Below are 20,337 nucleotides of genomic sequence, written 5' to 3'. Positions count from 1 at the left end.
GGACCACACCTCAGTATTCCCATACCTACGAAGCTGCGCATCCACAGACTGACATGCAAAATGTTTTGTGTAGTATATTTTTTAGCATGAGCGCTGCATATTAAAAACTTTTTTCCCCATATTTCCTGTTCAGATGAGTCTTGTAATAGAAAGGAAAACACTGTTTTTTCTGTCCCTGTGTGTGTGTTTATCCACATCCTGTCCACAGTTAATTGTGCATACTACTGAACCTGTTGGTGCGCAGTTATGACTATATGATCAAGGACCTCTTGTGGTTGCGGTGATTCAAAACTTTTGAAAAACCTGTTTTTCAAAATTAAGTCCGAGCACCGGAGAATCAGAGATACGCCTGCTGGAGATCTGCGCTCCTCTATTTTAAAAATGATTTTACAGGCCCAAAAATAAAAGTGGGTGGTGAACTCTGAATTCTTTTACCAATACTGAGTAATGTAAAAAGTTAGGTCCATGCCTTGTAGACCTACAAGAGACCTTTTGGTTGGGTGGAGTAATACAGATTATCATAGCCAATGAGACTGGCTTTGATGCCCGGAGTCCCTTTGCACACACACATACTGTAAATTAATAAAGTGAATAAAGGACAGACACACACACACACACACACACACACAGAGGGAGAGAAAGAGAGAGAGAGAGAGAGAGAGAGCAGTAGAGAGCAGACTTGTCTCTCAGAGCTAATTAGTTCTCTGTAAGTGTCTTAATTAACTCCACTTGAACACCTCTCTCAGTAAAGGCCATTAGCTCAAGATTAAAGCCATTTGAAGTTGTTTTTGTTTGCACAAAGACATGAATGACAGGCTTTTTAAAAAGATAAAATCATACAGTCAAAACTAAACAAAACAAAACAAAACTGAAGGTAGATGTGAAAACATTTTTTCTACACAATCAGAATCTATCATTTGTTTTTGTCATTTTTTTTTTTTTTTTTTTTTTTTTTTAAGTTTTATTGGACAAATTTGAGCACCAAAACAGACTGCATGAATCATCAGACACCTAGTATTTTCCAGACTTGAAGACACTGGAGGACACTTGAGACCACTCTGCTAGAAGACACAAACATTATGTCTACCTGATCTGAGCTGGGATAGGCTACCAGGAAAACTGCTGCCAGACTGCTGCATCACAGCTAACCTATGTTTGTGGACGATGCTGCTCTGCATTTTAATGAAACCCCTGTGCAGTGAGCCTGAGTACTGAGGTGACAGAGCTGGATTAGCCAAATTGTACCTTAGTATTACAAGGCTTTTGCCTTACATTTAGAAAGGCTTAAGGCTTGTATTGCCACTGGTAGGGATGCACTGTGTGTGGATGGCCAACTGTAAGTGGGCAGATCAGAGGTCTTTCACTATGTACCACACCCTGCGGCAGCCATATTGATACTTCGAGCAGTTCTTGGGCAATAATGTTGCATCTCGAAATGCACAGCTTGGTTGTCTGAGGCTGAGCAGAATTCATTTGGCACAAATTTTGGCTACGAACTCACAGAGTCATTCCTTAGTTCCCAGGGTCCTATGTTCCCCAACTCTATAGCACAAAATGGGAACCTAAAAAATATTCCCCAGCACTGTATTCAGGGGGTTTGTGTTATTAGGGTTGGGGGGTTAGGGTTAGGGTTAGGGTTAATGTGTGTTAACACAATAACAGAGTTCACTTGAAAAAAACATTAGCCCTAAGCAAGTGGAGGGGACAACTTAACTTTGTGCAAGAAGGGAAAAAGGATGAATTTTTTAGAAGGTGGGAGTAATGTCTAACACATTTTAGTTAGATTAGAGAAAACATTTAAGCAGCTTAAAGGCTGAATAAGCTCATTCATTCCATTGCTAGTCAATGGGACAAAGACTCTCATGGCTCTGGTTATGTTTCAGGCTCATGCAAAGGAATACACTGATGATAGATGACAACCCCCGTGCCATGTGAACCAAGGTGCCTGCCGCAGGGCGTGGAAACATACTGACTAACCCATCCCCATCCACGCACACAAACCCCAAGATGCACCGCTGCTTGTCTATTATTACAGTGTGCTGTGCAAAGTCGCCTTAAACCTGGAAGCCCGAAATATCTCCCAGGAGGAATTTTGCTTGGCCACCTGGTAAATGTTTAGTCTTTCCGTGCGGGACACCAGAGTTCCCAGTCTGGACAAGGACATGTCTCTTCCTTGCAGAACAGCAAACTGGAATTGGCGAATGGCTGATGGATTTCAAAATACATTTGCACTGTTTTGTCAGCTAAGTGTTTTTTTTTTTTTTTTTTTTTAAGATTTTTTACTACCCTCTGGAGACATATGCTTAAAATAAACTCTGCACATGAAAATTCTATGAATCCACATGAAAAACTGTGGAAAAAAATCTGTCCCTCGTAGGTGAGAAATACAGAGCGTGGGCAATGTATGATTCTCATAAATGTCTTTGTATTTGAGAATCACACTATACCCATCTAGTCTACCTCTACAGTGTCAGACAGAGCTGCACCCTTCCCTTTCTGGATTTATGATTTTTTTTTTTTTTTTTTTTTTTTTTAAAGCCCAGTGAGCCAAGTAGCCTAAGTAAGTTCCAAGTTTATTTATAGCACACTAAACATTGCACTTCATGATCACCACTGATGTAGCTGTCAAAAAAAAAGCTTGGCAAACAATGGCCTCAGTGTCAGTGATCATCATAAAGCAAACAACCATCACTATGAACTAAATCAAAACTAATCTCAGAACTGTGTGAATTTATGTCTTCTCATCAATAATAACAATATCTTCATGCAACTTCAATCAGTTTGACACTACTACTCACTAGCCATGTGAGCCTAAAAATAGCAAACTCTACTCCTGCAAAGAAAGTAAACTGTCTGGGTTTGTCCACCACTGCATATCTGATGATAACATTCATGATACTGTAACACAGTGGCTGTGCACTCGTAGGGACTTCAGTATCTTTACGTGTAATAAAATGCCAGTCAACGGGATGTGGTGGAGGTAAACGGTAAAAAACATAAAAGTAAAAGGGAAAAAAACATTTACATCATCAGTTAAACTACACAAGGCCAGAGATTTTCAAACTTTTTCATCTTCTGGACCCCAAAACTGACGTTCATCAAGCCATGAACCCCTTATTTGAAGTTTCTTTGCCCTAGTATGAAAATGGTATGGAAACATATTTTGCTTTGCTTTAGGACCAAATATTAAATTGTTTAGATGTCACATATTGCTATTCGTGTTATTACTATTCCTGATTTTGCTGAGGATCCCTACAATTTAAACAATATTTGTTTCAACTATAATTTGGTAGTGTTGCAGAGCTAACACAAGCCACAGACAGCCACAGCCGTGCAGACAGACAGAAGGACAGACAGAGGGAGGCGGGCTGGGTAACGGAGCTGCTCAGATTGTCTGTGTGTATCAGAGCCACTGTTATGATCAGACAGCCACACATACTCTCAGTTCATACCCAGGTTCCTCAGAGGATCCGTGGTCTTTGTGTCGGACGTCCCGGCTCCGTTCTTCACCACCGGGGCTGCTTTCCTCCGACTGCCCAACATGATGCAAGGAAACCGCGCTTAATGTCTCTCCTCCGCCTCCGGCTCCTTCTCCTCTCCGCGGCCGGCCCCTATCTTGTTGATGCGGCGTGAGGGCGGCAGTCGAGCGGCCACGCACTACTGGATCACCGGATGAATGGGACTTTTTTCTGGAGGAAAATGTGAGAGTGTCCGCACCGGTTCGCACAGCCTCATGGTTTTATCTGAGGGAAAACAGGAGCCTGGCCAATCCTTTCACCCTGCTGATGTCACTGAGGTGGGATTTACAGAGTCAAGCCGCACAGAGGCTGAAGAAACACCCCTTCCTGCAGACGCCTTCCAAATTAAACCTTCAGCGACGTTCCTGGACAGTGGCACTGGTTTTCAAGGAAGGGGGGAGGCCCCCCTGCCTTCCAGGGAAATTAGGTCAGCATCACTGGACTGACCTGTTAATATATCATTCTAATAAAAAAAAATTATAAATACAATTTTCTTGTGATTTTGTAAGCCATTTATTTGCAAAATTCAGGCAATTTTTTTTTTTGCTAATTTTCTGATAATTTTGCTGAAAACAGAATTCTTCTTCTTCTTCTTAGTATTATTATTATTATTATTATTATTATTATTATTATTATTATTATTATATCATTATTATTATTATTGACAATAATGTATTTATTTGCTTAATTTTTTGCCTTTTTTTTGAGAATTTTCTTGTAATTTTTTTTTCACAAATGCCATTTACTCGTTTTTGGGTCATTTCTTGCTCATTTGCTCATCATCTTTTTCCCTGCCTGTTAGAAAGAAATCAAGAGAATTTGCTCAGGCTTCAAAGGGTTCACTCACTACACATTGTGATGACACAAAAATATGTATGAGTGATTATTTTAACCTTGTGTTTCAATCTCACCACTTTGCATGTATTTCACAGGTATGCATATCATAACTAGAGAAATCCATAATTAACACAAACCAAAATATGCTTTTATATCAGAGTCCAGAGGGCAAAATCACTTCAAGTGGCTGACCGGGGATTAATGAGAGACAACTTTGGGATCCGGGGTGTGAAAAAGTTTATTTATTAATTCATGTATTAACACTATACATGCTCCCTTACAAACAAACAAACAAACATATGTTCATATATATATATATATATATATATGTATGCTTGAATGTAGGACCATAGATTTCCATTAACCCTCTGTTACCTCCCCAGTCCCCACCAATAACAGAGACAGTGATATAATAAATAACGTAATGGTAAGTAAAAAGATGGGTTAACTTGAAAACAACAATACACATATGAAAATGTTACATTTACAAAAATGCATGAACTAGTGCTCTTTATGATCAGTATCAAGCAAAAGTAATTTCAGATGAAGAAATACATTAATCTGTGCCTCCTTAGCACACCATATTCTTATGACATTAATCTGATACTACAAATACTGTTTACTACAATGCAAACCATGTACAATAACATGACCTCACACCGATTTTTATCATGCTAAAAACAGTACTATACAATAAAATAAATGAAGAAAGGTCATATCTAACAATACTGGTTATTTCAAGTTGGATTCCCTGGGACAAACTGTTATAAAACAGGGATTTACTGTAGTCTCATGCATAGGAGAATTTTAATGTGAAAAGTTTTCAAACCTCTGCAGAGCAAAAATTCTGTGTCTAATATCATTTGGTTTTTGGCCCATAACTCTTATTCCCGTTGATATACACAGAATAAGCTGTTGAGGACAAAGTGGAGCGGCGACTAATGAGTGACAAGATATTATTATTTGGAATGTGTGATAAATTATTAGTCACAGTTCCAGAAATGATCAAGGAACTTGGGTCCTGAATGCTCCCCTGACACAAATGTTTTTCATGAATATAGCTTGTAAATAAATTTCTGGCAATTTTCATTCATTCTTTAGGCAAGTCTTTGTTGCAATGGACAAAACACTTTTGACTGCCATACAGTAGAAGTCCATGAAAGAATGTATTTGAGGAAGAATCTGTTGTGATTGACAGTACTTTTCTTGTTTTGACTTTATTTTATTATGAGCATGCTGATACATCTTTTTCTTCTCTTTTTTTCCTTCGCGGACATTGCAGTCTCTTATTTTGAAGGGAAAGTCAACGAGGTTCCGCGGTAATTCTGTATATTTTTGGAAACTTGACAGCAGAGGGAGTATAAACGGATTATAGCCTGGAGAAAGACACTCGTGTGCCCAAAGTGAAATAACCTTAACTCCAGTCTATATTCGGTCTGTTAATCTCCAACTTTGAACAAAATCACAGCCAGCAAATGATGGAAAGACTGAAAATAGGTCATCCCTATTTACTGTCCCCCGTAATTAGGGCAATGGCGCAGCATTATGATTTATGCCCGAATTTCTCTATGGTGTCAGGCAATAATAGTCTGAAATCATATGAAACCAGACCGCACAGGGAATTACATGATGCCCTCTAACTGATAGGCCTATATAACTCTGTAATTTACATGGATGAATAAACTGAAATTTCAGTGAATGTCATTATTTTAGGTTGCTGTTGTTTAATTATTGGTTTTCAGGTTGGCCTGATCACTTTTAAGGCACTCACTCTAGCTGGCATCAAGCTATATCACAGACCTGATGATGATTTTTCACTGCTTTGATATTATTATTATTATTATTATTATTATTATTATTATTATTATTATTACATCATATATTACATATTACTTTTTTTTTTTTTTTTTTTTTTTTTTTTTTTTAGCTTTATAACGCTTTGCAACTGATCAGAAAAGTGTGAAATAAAGTGCTGTTATATTGTTATTATTGTTGTTATTGTTGCTGGTGCTGCTATTGTCATTTTACATTAGAACTGTCACTTTAAGTAGGCATGGCCATCCAATTGTCATGTGATCTAACACGGAAGTCAGTTCTCTGGCTGAAAGTAATAGGATACAGGAGGTATCGCAAACAAACTTTTCCGTCAAATTAGGTGGAGAAAAGTCGACGGGCCTGCGCCGAGCCGTCGCCCCGAGCGTTTCCGCCGTGTTGCGGATCCGTCTGTGATCTTTGTGGCCCAAATTAAACCACCTGTGTGCGGCGTGCTGGTCATGGCCACTGAGAGGACGAGCAGCGAGTGAGGTAACCGAGCTAACTGCTAGCGTAGCACAGTCCTCCCCCTGCATAACACCAAACTCCGTCCAGAAAACCTCCACTTTAATGTTTCTTTGCGTAGCGGCAAAGGTGAATGCACAAGTTATTAGAGCATGACTTGTGACATTTCTTTATTACTATCGTCGGCTCCTCTGTTCGGCGTAAATGAATCAAGGAGTACAATAAGTGCGTTTTAAATATTTAGAATCTGGTAGCCTGTGGCATGCAGTGTAAAATAACCATTAAAAGTTAATAATTTACAGAAATAAGTGCTGCTGGGGGAGTTTACTTATGCCGAAATCAACAGAGACACCTATTGATTAAGAGGAGTCATAAATTGTGTTATACGGATTATGTGGCTCCAGTGACAAATGAGGCAAATATCAAATTACACGATATGCGAATGGAGTTTGGTTGCCAAGCACCGGAGGCGATGGCACGTATCGTAACGTCCGTTAGCCACTAGATAGATAGATAGATAGATAGATAGATAGATAGATAGATATACTTTATTGATCCCAAACCAGGGAAATTCTGGTGTTCCAGCAGCAACAGTAGAAACATATAATAAAGTTAACTAAAAAAAAGAATAAAGGCTACATATATACAATAAAGAGTATGAAGACTAAAAAACTAAAAATATACAATAAGGGCTAACCTAAGCTACCTGTGTTTGTAGCCCAGTCTCTTACCTATGTTGTTGTTGTTCGGGGTCTCTAGCTAAGGCTGCAGCCTACAGATGTGGTTTTCTGCTCTTTCAGCTCTGGTTACATTCGCCAAGCTTGGTAGATTTACAAGGTGAGAGTGGCATGCCAGTCCCAGCCATGGCACAGCCTGCAGTTGATCACCAGAAGCGCTTTCAGGCTGCTGTGGATGTCATCCATAACCTCCCTAAAATGGTTTGTATCCTGTTCTGGCTTTGCAACGTAATAGCCATCAGTTTGCTGTCCAGACACCATGTGATGGTAGGACGGTGCTGCAAGGGTTGTGCAGGTTTATGATTCTGTATTTTTGGTGTTTGGTGTGGGGTCAAATTGAAAATCCACACTTCTTTGTAATGATGTTCAGTAGTATACAGTGTCAAACACATCAAGTCTCAACCAGGGAGAATTGACCCTGGTTGTGATGCAGCTGCAATACTATGGTTTAATATTTTCTTTTGGAGAATGCAACACCAAACTCTGCTGAAAAACATATTGTTTTAATATCCTATTACTTTTGAGGCAATAGCCATTAACATGTAGGCATAAGACTTATACCAATCTGTCGGTTCTCCAGTTTAATTTGGCATCTAACTACCCATCAAGCTTAATTTGAACAAAAACTCAACTCGAAATCGGTTTATACTCCTTGTTACCATCCTCCAGACTATCTTTTGGTGGAAACAGATTCTGGGTGCAGTGAACCAATTCTTGAAGGTGAAACTGAAATAAGTGCTGCTTGGTTTATTATGTTATGTGAATGGGAGAGTGGCTTCTGACGATTTTTAAAATTTTTGTTTTTATTTTAATCCATGCTGCCCCCTCTCTTTCTCTTAATGGAAGGGAAACTGCATCTGTTCATACCCCCCAAACACTTTGACAAACATTATTACCAAGCAGCACTTGCTAAATACATTCAATATTTTTTTAAAGTTTACATTTCATTGCAATGAAGTGTTACGTCACGACTTGGGTCAATGTTTGACCTAAGGCATGGCCCCTAATAATCAAGAAAGTCGTAAGTCATTGTGTACGACCTTGCTATTTTTGCTTTGTGTGAACAACAGAATGTCAAACTGCCATATTTCTGCATGCAGCTTGATGTTCACTCCCACATAAAGAAAATATACCCTGCCACTTTTCATTTTTGAGCCAACCTAAACACACAACTCCAAAGTCATATGGGTTTTACCACAAGAGCTGAGATTTTATATTTTCTGTGTTGTGATTTGTCTGTGTCTGTGATCTTTTCCAATTTTCCCTTGTCCAACTGGAGAAAAAATTAACAAAAAGTTAAACAAACTTCATAAGACTGTGTGTTATGTTCCAGGCTCGTACCGGCCCTCTTACGAGGTGATGCTGCGCTTCTACAGCCTGTACAAGCAGGCTGTGTGTGGACCCTGCACAATGTCTCGACCCGGCTTCTGGGACCCCGTGGGACGCTACAAATGGTCTCTTTGTGTTTCTGTTCATACGCGCCCATTTATGCATATGTATGTATGTACTTGGGGCAGGGTGGAGTCAAATATAAACACGGTTTTGATGGTTTTAGGTTGTAGACATGCTAGCTGTTCTCCACCAGGGTGCATTTGGGTTGAAGAAGATTGTGGAACATCCCGAGCAATTAGAGAGCAGGGAGAGGTTCCTTGTTTTACTCAGAGACATTTGAGCCAGACATAAGGCACAAGACCTTGGCTGGTGTGGTAGCAGGATAGTGTTTAATCACGAGGTTCAAGCTTCACAGTTTGCCCAAAGCCCATAGAGAGAGAAAGCTAAACCATGGCCACCAACTGCTGAGACAGATGGAAGGAAATGATCACAACATTTGATACCAAATATTTATTCTTAACTGGACTACTAATATTTATAATCAAGTCATACTTATAAGCTGATATGAAATCAATGGTCGTAAAATTACAATTTCAGGAATTTTCAGATTTGCATGAGCATTAAAGCTGTGTGCTGTTGACTGTTTTTTTTTTTTTCATTCATTTCATTTGTCTAAACACATAGAAAAGTGCAATTTCTTAACCAGTGTCTGGTCATTTTCACCAGTGCGTAGTGGAAAAAAATGTGGAGTCTCATCGACTGCTGTTTATTTAACTCTATAAAGCCCAGTGTTAGTGCTCTACATCGCCCCCTGTAGGTGACCTCACATATTATTGTAAATGTAATATCTCTCTATATAGACCGTCTCTGGTTTGTCCACCACAACCTACAACATATATGCTATCATAGATGTTAATTACTGTAATTCCCAGTGCATTTCTTTGTTTTCACAAGCGTAAGAAATCATTTTGTCAGTTCTTGTGTGTTGGTAAATCTTTACTTGACTGACTGTTGTATCCACTAGGGATGCGTGGAGCCGCCTGGGAGAGATGAGCAGTGAGAGCGCCATGGCTGCATATGTGGATGAGATGAAGAAAGTAGCACAGGAGGTAAAAGACAAATTCATAGACTTGAACTCCGGCAGTGTAAGTTCGCAGAATATTTTAGCACAGCGAAAAGCTTATGTCTTGCTCATGTATTAATTTAAAATAGTAATAAGAACAGTGAGTTTACCTGTTTGACCTAGTGCACATTTGACTGTAATTAAACATAGTCAGATAGTGATATGAGATGTAGAGAGGAGACTAGAGAGATTAGTGGTCAGGCATTGTTTGAAAATATATTTATCTAATTCATGCATAATATCAATCAAAGACACATACACATCAGTCCAAGAAAAAAAAATGTCTTTGTTATCCAGCCAATTGCAGTAACACATCTTAACATCAGTTAACAGATAATTTACAAATGTATTGAGGGATCAGTTGGCTAATTATTCTTACTGCACTAGGAACAAAAGATGCCTTGTAGATGTTTTTGTCTGTGTACAGCTTTATTATACCAGTCACCCAATGACATTTGCTGACGACATGCGACTTTCTTAGCGCTTTTGACTATGTTGGTCAGCTGGTTTTTTGTTTGCGATCATCAGATCTCTGTACCAGATGGAAATATTCAGCACAAGGATGCTCTGTATTAGGGCTGACGTGCTCTTTCCAAGACATTTTGCCTTAACTGTAAACCCCATCAGTCTCCCAATTTGAAAACTATCTCTGAGTGGCTTTCTCACATATAAAATCAACATTATCTGTGCAACTCAGTCAGTCATCAAGGTGTGTTGCTTAAAAACAGTCACAGTTTCCACAGACATCTCATAGAGTAAGCAGTGAGGGATTATCTATGGGAAGTGGGTGTTTTGTCTGCTTGTCTTAGCAGTTAAGAAACAAGGGCAAATGTGTGAAATTAGACTTCATAGACTTCTTGGTTGGCCAGTCTTCTCCAATTCCACTGAAAGTTTCCATTAAGGAATCTGGCCACTTTACTTTCCTGGCTTTTTTTTTTTTTTGCCTGAGGTTTCAGTGTACCGCTTGTACCACCACCTGACTCCAAAATACAATTTGAGGAAATAGGGCTCTTCTCAATCAGTGTGGATAGGACATTAAATTTGGTCTCATCCTTTGTGATTTAGACAGAAAAGATGCGCAGCAAACGTGAAATGTGAAAAGTGAATGCTGTCACATCCCCCACATGTGGTGCCAGATCAGCCCTCAGCAAAACACTGAACCTCCAACTGGTGCTACCACTGTGCTTGTCCTGGGCAGCTCCCAGCTCTGAATGAGATCAACTATAGGACTCGAGGCAGGGCGCTACTTAAAAAAGCAGGCGCGCTCGCTCAAAACACCCCTGGATAAATAAATCATTAACAAAAAGTCTGTCTGCTGCCATATCCAATTAATTTAGCGAGTATGCAAATGTAGCTGCCAGGTTACCAGTCAATAAAGGTTTCCATGCCTCTGTAGGTCATCGACACCATGCCCATGAACGAGAAGACCGCCTCGCTGTTCCACCACTTTGAGCCTCTCTACTTGGTGATTGATGATATGCCACGGCCGCCAGAGGTGCTGCTCCGGCTGAGAGGTCAGGCTCTGGAGTGACTCAGCATGTTAATACTCCAATAAACAGTGAAGTATAGTTATAGTTAAGTTGTGCTGTTTACACCTGCTGTAAAATGCTTCCCATTCTTTCTGGTTTGACCCACCTCATGATGCTGACGAAAAAAAAAAAAAAAAAGCAGTTATAAAGTAATTTCCCTAGTAGGCCTCTCTTATGTTGGCATGAGGTTAAATGCAGTGAGTAAGACTGGAAAGTGATCTTAAAGGACCATACCGAATACTTTGAATGTTTAGCTCATTTACTGCAATTGAACCACATTTTACATTGCAACAAGCTATTTTGCAAAACAAGCGACGATAATGATATCACACGAATTCCAAATGTGAATTAAATTGACTGGCGAATTCGCTCAGCTGTATAGAAATGAAATGGCTCTCTGGTGACTTGTTGATTGGGTCTCTCACAGTGTGCACACATGATAAAAGTGTGTGTCTGTATTAGATGCTACTGGCAGTGAGCGGGCTGAGAGCGTGTCGGATGTGAAGGAGGAGGAGGAAAATGCTAAAGAAGAGTCTTCCTCTGCAGAGCGTCCAGCTCTACAGTCCAGCTCTGAGCCCGTGGACTCCAATGCCAACACAATCCTGCAGGGTGGGTAATGAACCTCTCTGCCTTTGCACAACAGCTGTTAGGAAGGCTTCATGCATGAGGCTTATACACAGTCCAGCAGTACATCGTGTACCTGCCTAGGGCCCGTAGTGGGGTAAGGGAGCCATATTTCCTGTATTCATTGTGGTTCTGATGAGAAGAAGCTGCCATCAGACTTTCCCCAGCAGGAGGTGAAGGCAAAAACACGTCTTTGAATGAATTTGTTGTACTGTACCGTATTTTATGTCTGTCCTCTTTTCACACCTGATGCATATTTGATGTCACAGTCTGTGCCAGTCCTCTCTACCAACACGAGTTTTAGTTTCTTAAAGTCATCAGCAGCATGTAGTTTACAAAACCACAGGAGGACCATTTGTTTGGCAGCTCATTTTGATGCGAGTTGTATATAATTTGTATTCAGGTTTGTTTTAGCTGGCTGTCAACTAAACTGGCTTTGTGAGCAACTACCAGTGTGTACAACAAAATGAAACTTTTGCAGACTGGTCTCTCTCTAATGAAGAGATGCTGAATGATGAAATTAAAGTGAGAGTTTCTTTCTCCTAATAAAGTTTTTCCATCTGAACAAACTTTGCGTTCCTGCAGACTCTGGTGTGTCCGAGGGCTTGGTGTTGACCAGCGACTCGGAGAGCGAGATCTTCTGCGACTCTGTGGATTCAGTGGAGCAGCTTAGCAGCATCAAGGTAAGACCACCTCCTGTGCTCCACCAACATTAGTGCTAACTAGAGAGCCATTGCAGGTTGTGTCAAGAATACAATGAGATAATAAGGCAGCAAATATGCAAAATATTTTAACTAACTAACTAATAGTACAACTAATGGTTATTTTCATTGTTGATAAATCTGTTTTTTGTTTGTTTTGTTTTTGCATTAACTGATTAATCGTTTAGTGTGTAAAGTTAAAAATAATGTCTTGAGGTGCCCAAGTGCCCAAAGTGATGTCCTCAAATTGCTTTCTTAGTCTGACCAGCAGCCGAAAAACTCCAATGTAGTAATTTTATAAAAGCATGAATGGACAAAATAAATAAATAAATAAAACAATCTTAGTAATCTTAATGTAGCTGTAATTAGAAAATGTTTTGATTTTTTTACCTCAGTGATTAGTTGACCATTGATAAAGTTTATGTTGATCAATTGACAGAGTTGTTTCAGCTCTAATGTGAAATTTCAGCAGCTTGATTGATGATTTTAAAGATTGAAGATAAAGGTTTTCCACGGACAGGTCGAAGTTGTCAAGCCCAACGGTCTTCAGAACGGCCACGTGCACTTGGAGGCATCTCTGCTTGAGTCCGGTCCGCTGGAAAGCGGCCCGGAGGCGAGGCAGTTTGGGGCGGGTCGAGGTGGAGAAGGGGCGGAGGATGGGAAGGATCAGGGACCCGTCAGGAGGAGTCGGGACGCTGGACGGGAAGGCTCATACCACAACTGGAGAGAACGTAAGCCGCTGGCACTACTCTGAAAATGTTTTGTTTTGTAGAGCAGCACGCAGGGCTGGTCTTGACTGTACCTTGGCCCCCGTCTTGCTCCACAGGTGGAGTTCCTCAGGGCAGTCCGAGGCGGCCGAGTCGAGGGGCCTCCGTCGCAGGTGGCGGGGCCGGACGTGGGGGAGGGGACGGCTCTGAGGGCGGGGCAGACAGGCTTCAGGACGCCCAGCTGCAGCAGCAGATCGTCCTGGCCCTTCGGAGGCTGCGAGAGGACATGAGGAGTGTGATGGACAGGCTGGAGGTGGTGGAGAGGCTCGCCGCCACGCATGTAAGCACCTTCAGAGCTGCAGAGCCAGCGTGCAGCTATGAGCCGACTGTCCCATTAGCGCTCTCTCACCTCTGTCTTGTGTCCGACAGGCCCAGAGTGCAGACTGGAGACCATGCCTGCAGTGCGCTGCCACCGCCTCAGGACAGCAGGTAAGGAGGACAAGGGGCCAGATGCTACAACTTTCTCTGAAGTTTCTCTTAGATTTTCTCTTCATTCTCTGTTTGAAAAGAACTCTTCTTAACCATCCAAAACTGTACTTAACTAGGTGTGCTTTATGATAAATCAAACTATTTTTTAATATCTTGTGTAGTCTGTAGGCCTTTTTTTGCTGTTATTTCAATGAACTCTCAAACGTCTGCTGTCAGATATTCTTATTTTAATAATCTAATCCTTATAACTACTCTAAAACATAAAATACCCAAAGTGATGGTGATTAAATGCATTTTTTTATGTTCTTCGATTTTAAAATGTAAATGTTTCCTTGTGCTGTACAAATGCTTTGTGGACATTTTGTTTTCTCATCTTGGTAAGAGTGTTCCTGACCACCTGTAAAATTTCCTCTCACTTAAGAGAAAAGCAAAACTAAGAAAACATTGGGGAATCCCAGAAATCTATGGGTGCTGGGTGCTATGGGTGTCTGGTTGTGTAACCAGAGAGGGAAAAGCATTTTTTCCCTAAATGTATCCAGATTTCATTCATCTAGCACATAGGAATGTGTATCCTCTTAACCAGCATATGGTCATTTTTACTAGTTCATAGTAAAAAAAAAATCATTTGTTGCTGTTGGTCCTAGTAATGATAAAGGATTATGTTTGAATTTCCCCCAGGAGGAGAGATGGTGGCCGTTTGATGTGTCTGGTCAGACGCTGCTCCTGCTGCTCTTATGGCCGTTTGTTGCTCAGGGCCTGGTCTTCCTGCTGAAGAAAGCCCAGAGGAGAAATCACATCTCCTCATGAGGCTGACTGACGAAGACACTCAACAATCCGTCTGTAGGAATCCATCAGTGAAAGAAGTTTAATATCTACTGAAGAAAGGATTAATCCCAGCATGAATTCTTGAGAAGGGTTTCCTCTTTGGGAGAAAGACCATCTCTGATTCTGTATGCACAACAAAGGGGGAGAGGATTTAGTGGACTTGTTATGAATTATCCGTCTTCTTGGAGAGAAATGTATTTGGTTCTGTTGTTCAGCTCAGGTTCCTCAAACGATTTGTCTCTCTTACTAATAAGCATTAATCTTGGTTTAAATTATTGATTTGGCGCCTGACTCCCACTTTTTTGGGAGCTAACTACTTCAGCTATCCCATTATATCTTTATCAAACCCAAATAAGTGCTTACACTTATTATGGAAAACTTGACTGAGATATTATCAGAATACATCATTATTATCCAGTCAGTGAGGCATAAATACACCTTGTCCTGTTTCCTGTTGGTTTTTGTTATCTGCGTAAGTTCAGTTTGCCTGGTAATATACAGGATATAAACATGCAAATAAACACAAAATAAACAGTGTCATTAATGTAATGCAAATGTCAGACAGCATAATGCAACAAAAAACCTGCTCTTCATCTCGAGGTTTGTCTCTGTTCACATCTGAGAGGAGGTGAGTCTTCTCATTCAGTCAAGCAGTGAATTCAGTCACAAGGCCACCGTCTAAAATCTGTGTTAATTGCAGTATAGACCAAAACTGTGAAAGTCATTGGTTCTGAGTGGACATCTTTCTTATGCTACGTTGTGCTGGATTGCTGTGAGTACTGAGGTGCAGTTCTGTTTTGGCTGCTGCTCCACTTGTCATTTCAGCATCATCTTTGAGATGACTGTCTAAGAATGTCTGCCGTCATCTCCTGTGACTTTAATTTAAATCTGTGACTGTGTTACTGCAAATTCAGCTCATCGCGATCTTCCGTATCTGGGTTTGTAGCTCTAGTGGAAATGTAAGCAACATCTGATTTTGTTGATCCAGAGCTGTTCCTGCGCCCTGCTGTGATTGGGTTGTAAGATTCATTCAAATTACAAGTGTGACGACAGTGGTTGGAACTGTTTTCTCAACTGTTGGTGTACGATCAACCATGTATGATAATGGAGCTTACATTAAAAAGATATATTGAATAGAAGGTTTAACTGTTTATGAATTCTTTGTGGTAGATATCTGATATTTTTGATTCTCTTGTAATGCAGAATCCAAACAGTCATAATTTAGGGCAAAAAAAAATCACACAAGTCCATGTCAAAAACAAATAATTTAATATATTATGTATAATATATATACACAGGTTAACTTAACAAGGCTTTGTACAACTGTTACAAAATTGGTCCACGCACAATCACCCACGTACATATAGTACATGCACAAGGGCACAGATAGACAGAGGGACAGACAGAGTCTAGATATGATAAAGACAAACGGGGAGTCTGACTGAAGGACAGTGGTTGGCAGTAGAACAGTTTAATTCATCTCCATTTCTGTCTTTTTCAGACTCCCCTTTACAAAAACTATGGTTCAAATGTATCAAGATATGGAAGAAACAAGATATCAAAAATGTAAAATGAAAAAAAAAAACAAAACAGGTAAGACTTGAGGGTTTTGAATTTGAGGAAGATATTTTGAGAGGAAAGGACAAAGAAGTGTCCAAACCACACTCTTTCAACTGCTCCCATGACAGTATTGTCTTTATAATACTGATGATGTATCAACCAGAGACTAAGTGCTATGGTTCCTTTTTGAATCTTGCATTTCTTGCCTAACCATATGTCTCCATACTGATATTGTACAATGACCAAATTGGTAAAAATAAATTTTGGCATGACTTGAAATAGCTGCCTTAGCCACTTTTCTCCTCTTGCGATGGAGGGCTGAAGAAACAGGCATGCTAAAGTATCATTAAAAGTCTGCCCCCTTAACACATACACGCTCGCACACATGCAAGGAAGTACAATAGGCTTGTGTTAAATACCTAGGGTTTGCATATTTATGATATGTCAATGACCCCATGCAGTTTGATCATTTTTGTCCAAGGAAGGTTTGGCATTATGCCCAACTTGAGTCACATCCAGAGAGAAAGTGAGTTAATTTTACCCTCATGGATCACTGAAGTTCCCTGTTGATCCATAGTTGGCTTTGGAAGAGCTTGTAAAGGGCCAAGAAGTAAACAGTGTGTGTTTTTTCCCCTGCAAAAGTGCACTGTGCTGTACTCAGGCTGGCACAGTACAAAATTTTCCTATATGTGTTAACCATGGTTTGGCTTGGTTCTGGTATGCTAGAATTGTGCTGACCCAAACCCAAGAAATGTACACAACTGCTCAGTTTTCTGTTGGAAAACCAAAGGCTGCTGACACTGTGCTACTCCTATGGTTAGTGCAGTATGGGCACAGCACAGTGTGCACTGAAAAACCTCCAACAGCCTTTGACTCTGCTAGAGTTTGTTAAAGTCTTTGCTGGTGAGTGTTAGCTGTAACAGCAGCAGCTTGGCTCTGTAGGAGAATCTCAAATGTGTAAATATGGCTTTCTCTCACTTTTACTTCCTATTCATTGTCATCATTCATCACCATTAATTTAGAGGTGAAGGGTTTCATTCCAAAACACTGTATAATCATTTTTGATACCAAATGTTACCTGATGTTCATAGCTCAATTTAAAAGAACATGGATGATTACATTCTCTACAGTGTTATTTTGTAAGTAAAGGATTCCGTAGTTAAGACTGATATTCAATAATCTTATTTTCAGAGCAGGTGTAACATTTGTCAAAAATCTCATTTTGGAATGAAACTCTACAACTGCTAATGCCAAACAAATAACACAATCACTTCTCCAATGTCAATAGCAATAAAGAGACAAGAGGAATCTAGACAACTGAGATCCCCACATTACAAGACCATGGCCCTTGAGATGGGCGATGGGCTTTCAAACCAGTGACACTAGTGATCCAGTGTTTGTGAGTAAAGGGCAAATGTTAAACTACCACTGTGTGACGACGCCAGGCTCTCCTCTTCTCCCGTGGGTCCAGGGCTGATCTCCTCATGACAACAGCGGAAGAACCAAGGGAGCTTTGATCCGTCCATCCTGAGGAAGGAGGTGGGAGAGGTGGTGCCTCCTGAGCAAAGGGAGGCAGTGGATCTATCTGTGATCTCTGCTGAATTGATATGGGACCTACAATTGATCCCTGTGGAACCCCAATATGACCAAAATGAGTTGGTGCTCCTTCTATGACTCTGATCACCTCCACCCTCTCTCCTCTCCATCCTCCAACTCTGTCCTCATTCTTGCCCAGTTCAAGGTCCAAATTCATGGACACAGCCCTCGCCCTCCCACCCCTGGTCTTCCTATAGCGGACTGGCACTGGCTGGTTCCAGTCGGGTTGCTGCATCCCGTGGAAGGTGGAAGTTTGGTAGAGATTAGGAAGCCTGGTGGGGGAGATCCAAAAAGGAATGATGGGGCGTCCTTTGGCCACATTGTTAGGCCTTGGGTGTGAAGGACTGGTAACAAGTGGGGGTCTTGGGTAAGTGGCGTGGATCTTAGCTGGGAGCTGATGATGTGAGTAGAGGAAACTGTTGGGACGAGGCTGAGATGCAGCTCTAGGGGAGGCCATCCTCTCACCCTGCCTGTTTTCCCTTTCCACATTCTTTGTGTCACCGCCTCTTTCGTTCCCTGCTCCCTTTTCAACCTCATCTGCGCCAACAGAGGACAGTTTTGCCTCTGTGGTCTCTCTAGCCTCGATCTCTTTTCCCTTTTCATCCCTTTCTTCTTTTCTGGGAAGGGTATGTTCTTTCTTTACGACTTCCTCCTCTCCTTCCTCTTTCTCCTCTTCCTCTCCTCCTCCTCCTCCTCCCCCGTAGTTGCTTGCCTTCACTGGTTCATGTTCAGAATCCTCGTCTGCGCTGCTGCCCGGTGGGTGGGTGCTGGGGCATTTTTTACGTTTCCGGGTCACAGCAGAGATGATCGATTTGGGGAGGAAATCCCTGGCATTCAGGTCCTTTTTGGAGCCCGACGAAAGCTGAAACACATTACAACTCAAAATGTAATCTTGTCTATTAAAATATTCTACACAGTACCTGATTGTATACATGAAAATAGGAGTGACATTTCCTGGTTACAGATCTGTGAATTGCACGTTTGCTTTAAACATCTGAAATGATTCAGTGGGTCTGGTGTTGCCTGATTCAACTGTGATTTCTTGACCGGGACAATCAGAATTGTGGTGTGGGTCAAACATTCTTGACATAAAGTGTGTCAGAGCAAGCACTGTGATTGATCATAAAATTTGTTGGCCTAACAATAACATTAAGGTGGGTGCATCAGTGAGATTCATAATAATGCAGAAAGATCATAGCATACTAGCTAGTAATAAGGGCAAAATATCATTGTGTTGCTTACCTTTGACTTAACTGAATCGCTGGTGGTGGAATCTGTTAGGAGGAGGAATAACAGAGGCGGAGAAGTTGGTTAGGATCATGCCCTCAGTGAACAAAGGCATTATGGTAGTGCGTTAGGGGAATGTCTGGCTTATCACGGCACACACTACTGGTACTGGAAACTTTCGGGGGAACACCAGCCATAATCACAGAATTTGTTTCTCAGGGGTTATGGGTTTCATTGCCATTGCAGTCGCATGGATATCTACAAATGGATATACTAATGACAAAGTGCTTTGGGTAAGCGTATCCATCAAGTCTTTTGCTATTTTCCTGACGTGACCCAATGGGGTTTATAGTACATATTTTTAAAGACATCCGCTTTTACACCACCCTGTTTTTGCACTGTGAATTATTTTTTAAGAGCATGTCAGTAGTACATCATAATTGAAATTGTAGTACGTCATAAAGAAAACAGATTGTGCAAAAATGTCCAGGGTTCTCCCTTAAATTAACATCCGCAATACAGAATACAGAATGTGCGTGAAGAACCAAGATGAACGGGCAGAAAATCAACAAGTGAATAAATACGAGTGCAACAGAAATATACACACACACACAAACACACACACAAGGAGGTAGACCTGCTCCTACCGAAGAGGTTGATCCACTGTTTCAGCTAGGGAAAAGGGGTGCAGAAAGGTCCGGAAAGAGAAATTGAGAAAAAGTGGGAAACATCATGAGTATCCACAGGAAGAAATATCATGGTTGGAGAAAAAGAACAAAGTTTTACTGGAAATGCCAAAAGCAAAAGGTTAAAGCCGTCATGCTGACACTGACCCAGGACAAGAGCCTTTATTTGATCATTAGGAATGCAGATTTAAGTTGGAATAGCAGAATAAGTCAGAAGAGCAACAGAATAGAAGTTATTTATCAGCCATGAAAGATGAGCATCCAGCTTATTTCTTTACACATCTGGACACCTTGCTGGACTTTTGAACACAAGATACTTCAGCAACAGTCATGTAATGTTGGATTTACTGTTAGCAAAATTTGTTCATGGTAGCCTGTGAGGACAGGTGAGAATTTTTGATGGGTTCCCATGCGCCACGTTTGACCCAAAAATTGTAGAAATGTCTCAACACAGGCAGCAAACATGCCACCAAATCTGCTGATGTAGGTAGCTCAATATAAAAATGAAAATTATTGGTTAAATTAACATTAATACAATTTAGTTCTACTTACTAAAAGTAAGTCGTTAT

General features: G+C 40.8%; 3 protein-coding genes across 6 annotated transcripts in view; 1 reads left to right on the top strand and 2 right to left on the bottom strand.

Moving 5' to 3' along the window:
• The window catches only part of LOC115378070 (1-phosphatidylinositol 4,5-bisphosphate phosphodiesterase delta-3-A-like), a 29,396-nt gene extending 25,630 nt beyond the window's left edge, over positions 1-3,766 (bottom strand). The window contains exon 1 of the mRNA XM_030078194.1: positions 3,453-3,766. Coding sequence (XP_029934054.1) covers positions 3,453-3,543 — 91 coding nt within the window. The 5' untranslated portion in view covers positions 3,544-3,766. The remainder of the gene's footprint in view (positions 1-3,452) is intronic.
• A 2,666-nt stretch (positions 3,767-6,432) lies between these two features.
• acbd4 (acyl-CoA binding domain containing 4) lies at positions 6,433-15,838 on the top strand. Of its 2 annotated transcripts, XM_030078665.1 has the most exons (11): positions 6,433-6,659; positions 7,433-7,570; positions 8,703-8,823; positions 9,726-9,810; positions 11,221-11,338; positions 11,816-11,962; positions 12,563-12,660; positions 13,199-13,409; positions 13,505-13,725; positions 13,815-13,874; positions 14,553-15,838. In XM_030078665.1, the coding sequence occupies exons 3-11, from the start codon at positions 8,729-8,731 to the stop codon at positions 14,679-14,681; spliced, it is 1,164 nt and encodes a 387-aa protein (XP_029934525.1). In that variant the 5' UTR covers positions 6,433-6,659; positions 7,433-7,570; positions 8,703-8,728; the 3' UTR covers positions 14,682-15,838. The 2 variants fall into 2 exon arrangements, with proteins under 2 accessions (XP_029934525.1, XP_029934526.1); XM_030078666.1 differs by lacking the exon at positions 7,433-7,570.
• A 107-nt stretch (positions 15,839-15,945) lies between these two features.
• The window catches only part of LOC115378407 (rho GTPase-activating protein 23-like), a 72,676-nt gene continuing 68,284 nt past the window's right edge, over positions 15,946-20,337 (bottom strand). For 2 of the 3 annotated variants that reach the window (XM_030078663.1, XM_030078662.1), the window contains exons 23-24: positions 19,098-19,129; positions 15,946-18,717 (exon numbers count right to left, since the gene is read on the bottom strand). In XM_030078663.1, the coding sequence (XP_029934523.1) occupies positions 17,677-18,717; positions 19,098-19,129 (1,073 nt within the window). In that variant the 3' untranslated portion in view covers positions 15,946-17,676. Of the gene's footprint in view, positions 18,718-19,097; positions 19,130-19,729; positions 19,755-20,337 lie in introns of all 3 variants that reach the window. The other variant, XM_030078664.1, reaches the window with a different exon arrangement.

The sequence above is a fragment of the Myripristis murdjan genome, chromosome 19 (assembly GCF_902150065.1).
Source record: "Myripristis murdjan chromosome 19, fMyrMur1.1, whole genome shotgun sequence".
NCBI lineage: Eukaryota > Metazoa > Chordata > Actinopteri > Holocentriformes > Holocentridae > Myripristis > Myripristis murdjan.
This window is presented reverse-complemented; position numbering and strand designations above follow the sequence as displayed.